The sequence below is a fragment of the Netta rufina genome, assembly GCF_964035555.1.
Source record: "Netta rufina genome assembly, chromosome: 6".
Classification (NCBI taxonomy): domain Eukaryota; kingdom Metazoa; phylum Chordata; class Aves; order Anseriformes; family Anatidae; genus Netta; species Netta rufina.
The window spans coordinates 26,524,054-26,537,874 of record NC_140129.1 but is presented as its reverse complement, the minus strand read 5'-3'; the positions used below and the strand labels follow the sequence as shown (position 1 = coordinate 26,537,874).

The following is a 13,821-nucleotide window of genomic DNA, read 5'->3' as shown; positions in this document are numbered from 1 at the left end:
TTGTATGATTCAAACATAGATATGGGTATATATTACCACACTGGTTTTTATTTGATTGTTGAAACATCACATGCACCATATCATTTTAAACTTTCAGTGATTATTTGGCTCACTTCAGAGCACACCTTCAAAGTCACTCCTGGAAAAGGGGCTTTCATCCTGAGATCACTCTCCAGTGCATACACAGTAGAGTGGCATGAGTCCACCATCAGCCAAAGGCTCAGAGTGGTATTTTCTCCAATTCAAGCTCAACAGGAATAACAAGCAGAAATTGATGCTGGTGATGCTGAGCTCCTGGGGAGACCTCCAATTCTTCCACCTTATGGAGAATCACACAGTATGGGTATGAGAGTAGGAGGGAGATGTCTGAGATATCTAAGGTGTTGACTTCACTAGTGTCCACTGCATCAGTGTTTGAATAACCCGGGGAGGGGTATGAAGGTGTGCCAAGGTATCAGCAGTTGTGCTCAGCTCTGTTGCAGGAGGTATGGCCTGATGAAGTGGATGGTTGTCCCCCATTAGGTGGAATGTCTTCCCTTCCAGGCCAGAGTGATCATGTTACCCAAGTGACTGGTGTCTGAAAATCAGAACTACTGAGCCTAAAGGAACTTAGAAAACATCATTGAACTATTTAATATAGATTTTTCAGCACTGGGGGAAGGAGGGTGTCTATTCTTTCAAATACATTTTAATAGCAGTAATAATACTTCTATAATGCCTTATCCAAAGGGTTTCATGAGATGTATAAACAAACTATTTTACTTTTTATGTTTTGGTTTACCGAGCTTTAAAATATATTAAATATTTACCTCAGTGTGGTGTTACGAGGATTTAGTTTGTTCAAGTGATCTGCCAAGATCAGCCAGGAAGCATGCTTTTGAATAAAAAACAGACTTTCAGTGTTTTTCGTGTGATGGTGGTGGCTTTCTGAAAAGAATATACACTCCTTTGTATTTTTTCACTCAAGCTTCTGGATGAAATTAGAAAACAGAATAAAAAAATGAATAGGAATGGTCATTTTGGGTAGCCTTCAAACTTCTATCTTTTTTTTTTTTTCTTTATTTTTGTGGACCTATTCCAGTGCATTGGCAGAAAAATACTTAGACTAGCTGTGAGGCTGTAAGCGAAACTTGTGATGAATTCAGAGCTTCCAACACAGCAGCACCAGCTCAAACAACTGTGGTGCTAATACACTTGGAATTGGAAACTCAATGAAAAAAAAAAAAAAAAAGTTAAAAGAAGAGAAGTATCTGTTTGCTGACTTCTGTTTTCAGAAGCATGGCTTCAGTCTTGTTTTCCTGTGGCAATCAATGATTCATGAATTCAGGACTAGAGTGCTATCATCAGAAAAAAACATTGCATGCCTGTGGTTTGTTTTGCACAATAACAGATTTCAAGGTGACAGGTGCTGGAGTGGTATGATAGATTGGGTAGGGTGAATCCAGTCTGGCTTGGTTTCACTGGAATTCCATCAGCCGGAAGGTCTCAGACATTTTCACGGTGTAGACCCCACCTTAGCAGAGAGAATGTGTTATGGCCAGTCCCCTACATCACCTCCCTCCCATCCATAATCAGAAAACATTCCTGTGGCCACCCGAGCAAATACATACATGGGAAAGTAGCATTAGGAAAGTATTTCATGAATTCTTAGCTGTTTTTTAATCCAGCAACTGAAAACAAGGAGTTTAGCCAACATCAAATGACTGCCCATGTGTGTATGGATCATCAGCAGCCCATATATCGTATCTTGGAGATCTTGGTCTTACAAAACCCTGTGGAGCAGACGCTCCACATTTTGTTGCTGCCAGCAGCCATGCTCACTGTATACTCTTGGCCCATACAATGTACCTGGAATATTACTCTAAATATAACACAATATCTGCTTGTATTTGCAGAAACCCTACGTCTGTAAAATTCCTGGCTGCACAAAGAGGTACACAGACCCTAGTTCCCTCAGGAAACACGTCAAGACCGTACACGGGCCTGATGCCCACGTCACGAAGAAGCAGCGCAATGACGTTCACCCAAGGCCACCTCCTCTCAAGGAAAATGGGGACAATGAGGCAAGCGCCAAGCAAAGCAGCAAGGTTTCAGAGGAGAGCTCCGAGGCCAACAGCACCACGAGGAACATGGAGGATTGCTTACAAGTCAAAACGATAAAAACAGAGAATTCTGTGGTAAGAGCAGTTGCTCTTGGCAGAAATCACACGGGCCCTAATTTCCCCAATGCAATGGGGGCATGAAGCATTTGCATGCGATTTACCTCTGCCCACAGTTGCCCTTCACCTGCCAACACCCTAGAGATCAAGTCCAGAGATGAGACTGCAGGTCAGGGCCCAGTCCAATACATTTTGCACCTTTCTACCCAGCATCGCAATTCCCACCCTTGGAGTCACGGGGACCACGTGATGCCTGGTATCATGTTTGGCCTGCCTTTGCTGTGCACATGGGTAAAACATGGCAATATCACAGAGTTATGGTCAAATAAGCTTTACCCTCCTCTCCAGTTTAAACTGAGCAACACACACAGGACACAGATCAATGAAGGTGTCTTGAAGCACAAGTCCATCCCTTTTCTCCTCTTTCTCCTTCCCACCCTCTTCCTTGTTTTGCTTTCCAGGCTGCTGCAGCAAAGTTTTGCTGGCACGTTTTGCTGTTGTGGCCTGATGTTGTGGTCTAATGATGATGATGGCAATATAAGTAGCTGTTTTATTTTTGCTGGGTGTCTTGAAGTTAAGTTCTTCAGGCCTGTCCACCACACAGAGAAGCCTGGAATCAATGGGGTTGACAGGAGACTCTTGAGATCATCTGGTCCAACCCCCTGCTCAAGCAGGCTCAGCTAGAGGAGTATACTTCACTCAGGAGTATACAAGTTCACTGCAGGACCCCCAGCTGCCAGAGAAAATTGTAGTGGGATGACAGGGTGGGGAAGTGGTGCCAGGAATAAACAGGTGAGCTAGAACAAATAGTCCTTCTGTGGCCCAGAGAGTATGGGCTTGCAGTCAACCATGATCATGCTTTACAGCCCCATGAGTTGCCTCTAGCAGAAACAACGACCATTTAACAGCCTTTTGGCCATTACAGCAGCTCCACAGTAGGCAGTAGCATGGTCAGTGGTGCTAACAAAGTATGTATAGTGATGGGCCCAAAAACATTCAAGGCTCTTCCTATGGAGGGAGCCCACCTGCTCCTCAGCACACTGCTGCTGGTGAAGGAGAAGGGGCAATGAACACACGGGAGCACTTCTACCTTTTATAATTATCTTCACCTTCATACCCAGGGTTCTGATCTCCTGTACCAGCTCAGAGTGGGGCAGGGTACAGGCTGGATATGGCAGAAATGGCCTTCACCTGTGCAGGAGGGTGCAAAATATAGTCCCAAAACTTCTTGCTGTAGCTGAAAAAATGTTGAGCTCCAAAATACATGTTTTCTTGATTTGATTCCAAGCTGAAAGATTGTTATTCCAATCAAACAACATGCCCTGAAGGTACAGAGATTGTCTGGAGAAGGTTAAGGGATGTACCTTTGGACAAGTTAGTAATGAGTTTCATGTTTCAGTTAGGAAGGAGTTGAGTATTTTCACATCCAAGTTGTCTCTTACTGACTAAAGGAACAGTGTTACCTTACTGACACTCAGCACTGGGTTATAAAAACAGACTGTGAGAACCACTGGACAGAATGACCTCTCTCCAGTACTCTTCCTCTGTGTGTTTCTTTTTTGATTATGAAAACATGGACACAAAACTGGTTCCCCACCCGGTTTCTCCTGAAGGTGTGAGCTTGTTTTCCCAGCTCTGCGCTCCCAGGGCTGCAGCCAAGGTGTCTCACTGGCAGCAGGGTCCATGGGTCAGATGTTCCTCTATGCTCTCCCTGTCCAGTGCTTTACTCATGTGTATATAACAGGCAGCATCTGACCTGGAGGTCTCACTTCCATCTCCTCTTTTGTGATTAAGGTCAGGGTGGTGGGAGGGGTGAGATGCTTCACTGGTTCTCATTGCTCCAAGGCCCCTTGTTTTGGCCCAGCTTTAGGTCTAGTCCCAAACCTACAGAGACTGGTGGGAAGTCTCTCATAGAGTTTTTTATGTGGGCCTACAAACTGAAAAGGTGCTTGTAAGAAAGACGGAGAGAGACATTTTACCAAGGCCTGTAGTGATAGGATAAGCAGTAATGGTTTTAAACTCAGAGAGGGTAGGTTTAGATTAGATGTTAGGAAGAAACAAGTGGCCCAGAGAAGCTGTGGATGCCCCATCCCTGGAAGTGTTCAGGTGGGCCTTCAGCAACCTGGTCTGGTGGGACGTGTCCCTGCCCATGGCAGGGTGGGGTGGAGTAGATGATCTCTAGAGGTCTCTTCCAGCCCAAACCATTCTATAAGTCTGTGGCAGGGAAGGCAGGGTATGGGAGGAGGAGATGCTTGCAATTTGTGTTGTATTCTGCATTCCCCTCTTCTTCCTTCTACTAACACGGTCTTTACTGTCAATGCTGTCTTTGTCCTAACAACCTGTTCTTTATTCCCACTTACCCCTCCTTACTCTACCTTCCTAAGGACAGTCGGTACTAAGGTGAGCAAAGAAATCCTTTTTGTTAAAATTGCTGCGTAAGGCATGGTCTCCAGCAGACCTCCTGTCTCCAACAAACCTGACGGGAAGGGGGTGAGGGGTGCGGAGCAGAGTAATGGGGAGGGACAGGGGATATTTGCTTAAGGGTGAAAAGGGGAGGGGCATAATGCTTGAGGACTCCCCCATCACGTTGTTCTCAACATCACAACTCCCATTAAATTGTGGGATCACAATCTCTATCATCCCAACTGAAGGGCTGTGAGGCCATCAGAGCCAGTCAGCCCTGCCTGTGAGGGCTACTACAGGGCAAAATAAAACATCACCTGCACTCCCACCTTGGCCTGGGGCAAAGCATGTTGCCTTTTCAGCACTCCCATTTTCTGACAGTTGCTGGAGCATGGGCCTCGAGCAGAGAAGCCAGGCATCCTGTCGGGCAGCAGCAACTGCTGCCTCAGAGCAAGTTCAGACTATTTAGTGTCTGCTGTGAATAAACTCCTCAATGTGAAATGCAATTTCTGATGTAAATAAAATAAGCGTTTATGCTGCTTATCTCTTATCTGCAAGTGGGAGTTTGCAAACAGTAAACCAGGTTTTTACCTAGCTGGGAAGTTTGTCAGCTAGCATAATTATATGTTAGGGTATTTTAAAGACAGAAATACATTGTGTCTGAAATACTTAGGCCTTGATCCTGTGTTAGATAAGCAAGTACTTGCCGCAACATACCTTGCACAACCAGGTAGTGTGCTGCTTTTCTTCAAGAAGCTTCATTGTTTGGTGGAACATCATTTGGTTCCTCTCTGCACCTGGGATAGGGCCAAACATGGAGCCCACTGGAGATGTTGGGCTCCTGGTTTCTTTCCACCTGTCCAACTCCTCCTCTTTTCCTTCCCCAAGATGTGTCAGTCCAGTCCTGGTGGCCAGTCGTCATGCAGCAGTGAACCGTCACCCCTTGGCAGCACCAACAACAATGACAGTGGAGTAGAAATGAACATGCACAGCGGGGGAAGTCTGGGAGATCTGACGGCATTGGATGACAACGCTCCTGTTGTGGACTCAACGGTCTCATCTGGTAATTCGACAGTCAGCCTGCAGCTAAGGAAACACATGACGACGATGCAACGACTTGAACAGCTCAAGAAAGAGAAACTCAAGACAGTTAAGGATTCCTGCTCATGGGTGAGCCCAGCTCCACAAGCCAGAAACACCAAGCTGCCTCCCATCTCAGGAAACGGTAAGCTGTGGGCCTGGGCCTTGTCCTGTAGGAACCCTCCACAGCTGGTCTCAGGTCTCATAACTAAGAGTCTGCCCTGAGAGGGGATCATTTCTTACAGCCTCTGAGTCAGTCCTTGCTGGACAGAGATGTCAGGTAAAATGGAGAGCTTGGGTGGAAACACAGCCATCTGGTTATGTGCAACAGAAATCCAGACGGCACAGCTAGGAAGGGAGGCAAAGGTCTCTTGTTCCTGGGCTTGTCCAGAACCCAGCAGCAGGTGTCCTCAGCATCCCAGTGGCAGCCACAAGCCTGCTTGGATTTGTTCCAGCAGTAACAGTTCCCCAAGGGCTGACGTGCCTCCTGGGAAACTGCTGGAGCATAGCAGCAATACAGCCAAGCCCTCCATACCAGATCTTGCTCCAGCAGGCCTGCTGTCACTTCAAGGGCTTGTGGCTATTCCCTACAGCTTCATATGCTAGTTTTCCACTGACTGGGGGTTCCTGATTAAGGTGTCTCGATGATCCCTTTGTGCTCCTCTAACTTCTATGACTCTGTTCACACCAGTCCTACTTTTTTTTTTTTTCCCCACTAAGAAAAGCTCATGTGGAAGGACTTCCTCAGCAACTGAGCACCAGTGGGGGGTATACACTGCAAATACTCTGCAGGAGGGATAACGCGTCTTCTCTCCCCAGACTTCTTGCTCTTTGTACATAAACACAGAGCTGTAGATGAAGCTTTGAATTCACTAGCAGCAAATGAAATTCACTATCATCCCTATAAAATGTTTGGGGGTGGCATACTGTGTCCCTGCTTCAGCATGTAGAAGATTACCAAGCAGAATTTCTCAGCTAACTAAACGTTTTCCTTCCCCACAACCTTTCTCTCAGGCTCTGTTCTAGAAAATAGCGGTGGTTCTTCTGCTACGCTGCCTAATCCAAGAATAATGGAGCTGTCTGTCAATGAGGTTACGATGCTGAACCAACTCAACGAGCGCCGTGATAGTACGACAAGCACCATCAGCTCTGCCTACACCGTGAGCCGCAGATCATCAGGGATTTCCCCGTACTTCTCCAGCCGCCGCTCCAGCGAGGCTTCGCAGCTCGGGCACCGTCCCAACAACACAAGCTCTGCCGACTCCTATGACCCGATTTCAACTGACGCTTCCCGTCGGTCAAGCGAGGCGAGCCAGTGCAGCGGGATGCCGGGTCTGCTAAACCTCACGCCAGCTCAGCACTACAGGCTGAAAGCCAAGTACGCTGCTGCTACAGGGGGCCCTCCTCCGACTCCCCTGCCGAACATGGAGAGGATGACTCTGAAGAACAGGATCTCACTAATGGACGGGCCAGAGCCCACCTTGCCCTCCATCCGCCTCCCGCCAGGCCCCAGGCGTTGCAGCGATGGCAACACCTATGGCTACACATCAGCCGCAACATTTCCACATGAGGTGCCAGGCAACTGCACAAGACGGGCAAGTGACCCAGTGAGGAGACCTGCTGGAGACCCTCAGGCCCTCCCGCGAGTTCACCGCTTCAACAGCACCAACAGCATGAACCCCTTCCATCCTCCACACCCCACGGACAGGAGGAATTTCAGCCTCCAGAGCTACGGGCGCTCCGACGGGAACCTCCCCCGGCACACCTACTCGCCCCGGCCGCTGAGCATCAGCGAAAACATCGCCATGGAAGCCATGTCTGGGGAGGCGGAGGCACCAGTTGGAGACGACGACATTATGCTGCCAGATGATGTGGTGCAGTACATCAAGTCTCAGAACAACGGGACGGCAGCTGAGAGCACTTCCATGGGGTACGGCAATGAGATGCAGAGCTTCCAGGGAGGTGGGAAGTTGCAGCCCCCGGCCTTTCCTGGCCAGCGCAGGATGGCGGTGGCTGAGGCGAGCATGAGCCATTTGGGGCCCATGATGGCAGAGTGTCCCATGAGCTTTGACGCTCCCTCAGACATGAATAAAAATAACATGCCTGTCCAGTGGAACGAAGTCAGCTCGGGTACGGTTGATATGATGTCCAATCAGTCGAAGCAGCAGTTTTCGCAAGGGAACTTAGCAGTGGTGCAGCAGAAGCAGAACTTTGGTCAGTACCAGAGCTACAACCAGCAGCAGATGCAGCTACCAGAGAACAGCATGAATGTAACACAGCAGAGCTTTATGCAAAGAAATGTGGGCATGGACGGTCAGAGGCTAAATTGTATGCAGCTGCGGCAGCAGCCGATGAGCCTAGGCCCCGGTATAAACCCCGATCTGGGCTCGCACACAGGGTATAACCAACCTCATCAGATGCTGAGCCCCAGTGCAATCAGCAGCAACCCAAATCAGATCTCTCCTTCTTGTAGCAGCATGGCAGCAAAGCCCGGACCCCACCTTCACCCTCAGCAAATGGACATGGCAACCGACCCTTCGTTAATGGTCAGCAGCAACAGCGAGCGCACAATGCTCAACCAGGTCATGCATGAACCGAGTCAGCAGAACTACTCATCTCAGCAGACCCACCTGAACTTCCCCATGGCTCAAGAGGCCTTTCACCAGCCCATCATGCCCTCCAACCAGCCCAATTATGAGCCCCAGCAGAGCATGATGGGCTCGGCAGCGCAGCAGTATCCAGCTGGCATGGTCCAGCCTCGTCCCCCACCTGAGCCGAGCCCGGCCAGCAGAACCCGCGGCCTCCGCACCGTGCAGCAGCTGGGCTACATGAGAACTCCCCACCCTACAAACACCATGAGCCCGGGCCAGGAGGCGGCGGAGGCTGTGCACAAAAGAACCGGTGACATGTTGCCCGCGCTGGCCCAGCAGTGTGCGGACGGCACGAGGGAAAACAATTTGATGTACTATTACGGCCAGATCCACATGTACGAACAAAACAGCAGCTTTGATAATCAGGCGGACTGCAGGGTCAGACAGCAGCAGTGCGCACTGAACGGCAAGCCGGCTGCGCTGCCTTCCCCGGGAGCGAACCAGGTGTCCAGCACAGTGGACTCGCAAGGTCTTGAGCCACCCCAGATAGATTTTGATGCCATCATGGACGATGGGGACCACTCGAGCCTGATGTCGGGAACTCTGAGCCCCAGCATCCTGCAGAACCTCTCCCAGAACTCCTCTCGCCTGACGACTCCACGAAACTCTCTGACACTGCCCACCATTCCCACGGGAATAAGCAATATGGCAATAGGCGATATGAGCTCCATGCTGACCACGCTGGCGGAAGAGAGTAAATTTCTCAACATGATGTCCTAACAGTAAAGCACAAGGCCTGAGCGCTATCCAAGGGGTCTGTGTGAAGCAGTTTTATGAATGTGCTTTTGAAAAATAATCTGTTTCAATAGAGTAGATTTTTTTTTTTTTGATAAGTATTAAATACATTAAAGGGATTCAAAGTAAAAAAAAAATAAAAATTAAAGTCTCTGTACAGAGTTATGTAAACTACACCCAGGCAGTTCAGTACTGCAAGGGTGCACCTCTAGTAATATTTTTGGCTTGGTTTCCCAGAGCACTGAATGGTATTGCCACCAAGCCAGGAGACTGCATGAGCGTGGTTCAAGATGAAACCCTCCCTCCTTGGCAGCCCTGTAGATAGCGCTCCCCGTCATTTTCCATTAGTTACGTTTGCAAAAGTTTAATTTTCAACCCGCCCCAGAAGGAAACGGGAGGATGTGGGTTTGATCAGAATAAAAGCCATACTATGTACTCTGCTCTGATGAGAGCAGTGTTTAGTTGTCTCCAAACAAGCCCTCTGCCAGCAGTATTGTTTTATACCGTAAATACCTTTGTACCTTGCAAAGAGCATCGATTCCAAATGGCTTCTCAGCAAAGTGCCTTACCATGCTTTCATGTTAAATAGCCAAGGCCTCTCTTCCTTTAAAAATCAAATATAGTGTATTGCCAGAAGCGTATATAAAATGTACATTTATAAAAACATAGTGGTGTTTCTGAGAAAACATTGGAAAGACACATTGATGAGACACTTGAAAGGTGAATGCACACTTTGATCAGATGTGTTTACAACGTGGTTTATATCAAGTGCAGAGTGGAGCAGAGGCCTGGGAACAGCAATCACTGGGAAATAATCCCCCGTGGCAGGACGGCTGCAGTGTGCAGAGTGACACACGCGCATACCTGTGCGCCCTCTGAGCGGCAGCGGCGCGGCACGGGGACTTTCTGCGGGGGCCCTGAATGTCTTTTTAATGTCAGATTTCTGAAGCATGCATTACCATATCCCTCTGCAGCTTTGCAACGGCTTCGCTTTCTTTTGGGTTTTCCAAGCTAAGGTGCTTGTATAGAAAAGAGATAGTGATGGAGAGTGGTTTTGATTGTTTCAGCCCAGTCCGCAGGCAGTGCTGTGGGAGATTGGTCTGTCCAGGGTTCACTTACTGCATGCAGGGTTCTGCCTGGGCTCCGTGTACACGCCAGGCATGTGACTGCACTAACGGGAGGCCAAGCATGAGCTAATAAACCCTCCCCAGCAAGGAGGCTTGTTGGCAGGGACCCAGTGCTGCATTAATGTGTCCCACCGCTTTGGTCAGCATGAAAAGAACTGCTGTATCCAAAAAGTATACCCTGGACAACCCACAAACTGCTCTTTGTACCCAGGCTGGTTCAGTTCAGCGCTGCACCTGCAGTCTACAGTGTAGGCAAACATCTGGATAGTCTCAAAACAGGTATTTGAATCAAAATAGCGGCTCTGTCTGTGAGAATATCCTGCAAACATTCTTGGGAAAGAGATGGGAGGAGCAGGGCCTCCCAAAGCCAAATCCTCCACCAAAATACAACTGCTTATAGTAATGATTAGTTGTTTTCAAGGCCAGGCTCATCTGGCACTGAAGTCAATCTTGTTGCATTATTTATTTTGTTGTCATTAGACAGAAGGGTAGAAGTGGTGGGGTGCATGTACTTGAGCAGGAAGACTTGTTTAACTTCTGACTGCTCTCACAGCACCAAATACTTTGCGCCCTGTTTGTGAAAGGGAAGGGGAAAAGTGTGCCATTCTCCCCAGGTTCTCACAGTTTGACCAAACACATCTTCAGGGCTTCGGCCTCTCCTTGCCATCTCCCATCTCCTCTCCATACTGATGTGATGTTCTCACTTGCATCTGACTCTGTCCCCTGCATTGGACAGGGGCAGCTTTGTAGAGGTGCTTTCTGGTGTCCTAACGTCCCTGCTTTCCTTTTGCACAAGCTGTTGTGTCAGGCTCACTGTTGCCAGCATGACCAAGAGCTGCTGTGAAATGCCACGTGTTACCTCCAGGCAAACTAAGCAGTATTTCAAGCCCCAGCAGCCATGGTTGGCAGTGCTGGGTTGGCTCAGCCCTGCTGCCAGGTAGGGCACAGCTGGTGCAGGGAGGCGCTGCTCAGCATCCTGCGATCTCACCCGTCCTCATCCCAAATGCAAAGGGTGTGCACAGGATGCTCTCACCCCTGGCCTTCACACCTCGAGCCCCCGTGACTCCACTGATGTCCTGGGGGCGTGAGGACAGGAAAGCAAAGCAAGGTGCCTGGCTGTTTATTTGTGTCTCCCGTGAAAGGTGTATGTAAAGGGATTGTTTTATAGTCCGCTGTATATATTCTCCTGCAGTTACTGACCTTGCCCTTGCCTTTGCATTTATGAAAAGAGGGCAGTACGTATTTTAGGATGTTGTATGTTGTCCTGGACGCTTGGAGTGCAACTGGGCATCCCTTGTGCTGAGATGGATCAGGCCTTTGTGTGTCCTTTGACTGCTAATCTGTTTTTTTCAACAGCTGCATAGGGCAATGGTGGCTACTGAGTCCCTCTTCACAGATAACTCATTTGCAAAAGATCAAACGCAAAAGCAAAACCAAATCTCCAATGACTTGAGATTTCTCAGACTTTCCAGTGGTGGTCTTCCTTCATTTACTGAAATAGTATTATAATAACCATTCCAGCACTGTATATATTATGTATAGAAGACATCATTACTAAAAGTACGGTAGGTGAATTGTTCTGTCAAATTTATATCTTAAGAACATTTTTAGCTGTTTTCTACATCATAAGAACAGAGATAACATGCTGAAACTGTATATAAACCTTTTGTACATTAAAAAGTAATTTTTTTTCATAATTCCTTGTGCCTGTTGTTACTGCCTTTTATTGATAATGGTGGTTGGCATTGGTCTGGCATTGTCACACCAACACGGTCAGATGGACTCAGGTGGTGCCTAGGAATGGGTGGTGAGGAGATGGATGGGCCTGGTGTGTGAGCCACTGCTTGATGCTGCCTGGGTTCAGATCAGCAAAGCCATGATGAGCCATGACAATGACTAGATGAAATTTCTCCACAATGACTAGTTGAAATCTCCACTCGAGAGACTGATTTTCAATTTGATTTCATAGATGTGGGTAGATGTGGACTGGGTGAGAGCTTCAGGGGAAGCTGGGGAGGCTGTTCATAGGTGAGCATTATGGGCACAGCAATGAATTTCAGATAAAGTCAGCTGTTAAGCAAAGCAGTTTGTGTGTGAATCAGCCATAGAACTTTGTGCACATGAACCAGAAGCTTCAAGCGACTGAAGGGATGTCCTCATTTTGCTTCAGGCAGGACTCCTGCTGAGCTTATCAGTAGAATCAGGTAAGTTTGGGACAAATCCTCACCCTGTAATCTGGATTCCCTCATAATCAGCAGCAAGAGATGGACATGCCCTAAAACACAATTAATCTTTCCTGTTTTAGACACGTAGGATGGGGTGGATTGTCCTCTGGAAGGCATCAGTCATCCTCCTCATTTATTGCAGGATGAGGTGAATCCCATGCTCTTGTGACTCTTGCATCAGTCTCAGCAGTCTGAGGTTGAGCCAGGGAACAAGATGTTGATTAACGTGTTAATGATCCTGTTAGTCTGCAAATCCATTGGATAAATATCACACCCTTCTGTACTGTCCAAGAACTACACAAATAACATTTTTTAAAATGCAGTAATATTATTAAAGGGAAATAGTTCAGAGCTTTTCTATTGACAAAAGGCTTTGGAGACTCAGATCAGCTCCTACTGCTTTTCTACTTCAAACACTTAAAGTGAGTCTCTAATCTAGATCAAATGCCACTTCTAGCCAGTATTTCACTTTAGAGTTTGATCGGGGCACACCTCTGCCTGTGTAAGAACATCTTTATTACTTAAACTGGGTCAATATTTCCTAGGAATACACCCGAGGTTATGTACCAGCATACACTTTTTTTACTGCCTAGCCATCCTGGAATCAACAGAGATAGAAAGGTCCATTTGTCCAACTTTAAGAAGGTAATAAACCTTCTGCAACAACTGGTATTTGTAAGCCAGATCCTTGGAGTTTATACAACTGTGAGAACATCGTAATATTCAATTAACCCTCTTTTTAATTGATCGTCTCCCTTATGAAATTGAAACATCCTAACAGGGCTGATTCTGACCCTCTGGTGCGTGTTACTTCATTCCACTCCCAAAACTGTTGAGGGTACAGGCGGAGTAAGATCCCATTCTGGGTAAGACCATCACAGCCCTTTGAAATTGCACTAATATCGAAAGTTTTCCTGGAGGGGAGAAAAAGTCCATAAAAGCTACTGTTGCTGGATCTGATTGCACTTACTGAGTACAGAGTCATTCCAATGGCTCTTTATTGCAGTGGTCTCAGTAGGGATGACATAGGAGTTCTTGTTCTTTACGAGCTGTTGGATCTACTTGGAAGAGCATACGTGTTGTAAATAAATGGTGTGGTTTATATTATTGGAAGGACAATTTATAACCAACCAAGGCCTCTTGCAGACAGCTATTTAACTTGTAAGTAAAATGACCTAACACTTAAGAAATTTAGAAGCTACAAAACAACCTATGTTGTGGCCAATATACTTATTTCTCACCCTTGATTTATGCTTCATGTAAAATTTGAAATGGCTATATTAAATATGTTTGCTGTAAAAATAAAATTAAAAAATAAAAATAAAAAAGGCAAAGTGATGCTTTCACACACACCGAAGGTTTGTGACTACTGGAGCTTGCTCCAATTGCACTAACACCTGTGATTCATTGCACTGGTCCCTTGCCCTCCCTATTTCCATTT

General features: G+C 47.2%; 1 protein-coding gene across 2 annotated transcripts in view; it reads left to right on the top strand.

Annotated features, from left to right (window-relative positions):
* GLI2 (GLI family zinc finger 2) overlaps nt 1-9,013 on the top strand; it is a gene marked incomplete at both ends in the record, with an annotated part of 135,865 nt that extends 126,852 nt beyond the window's left edge. For both annotated transcript variants that reach the window (XM_084288954.1, XM_084288955.1), the window contains 3 exons: nt 1,896-2,177; nt 5,451-5,787; nt 6,657-9,013. In XM_084288954.1, the coding sequence (XP_084145080.1) occupies nt 1,896-2,177; nt 5,451-5,787; nt 6,657-9,013 (2,976 nt within the window). The remainder of the gene's footprint in view (nt 1-1,895; nt 2,178-5,450; nt 5,788-6,656) is intronic.
* Between the last annotated feature and the right edge of the window lie 4,808 nt (nt 9,014-13,821).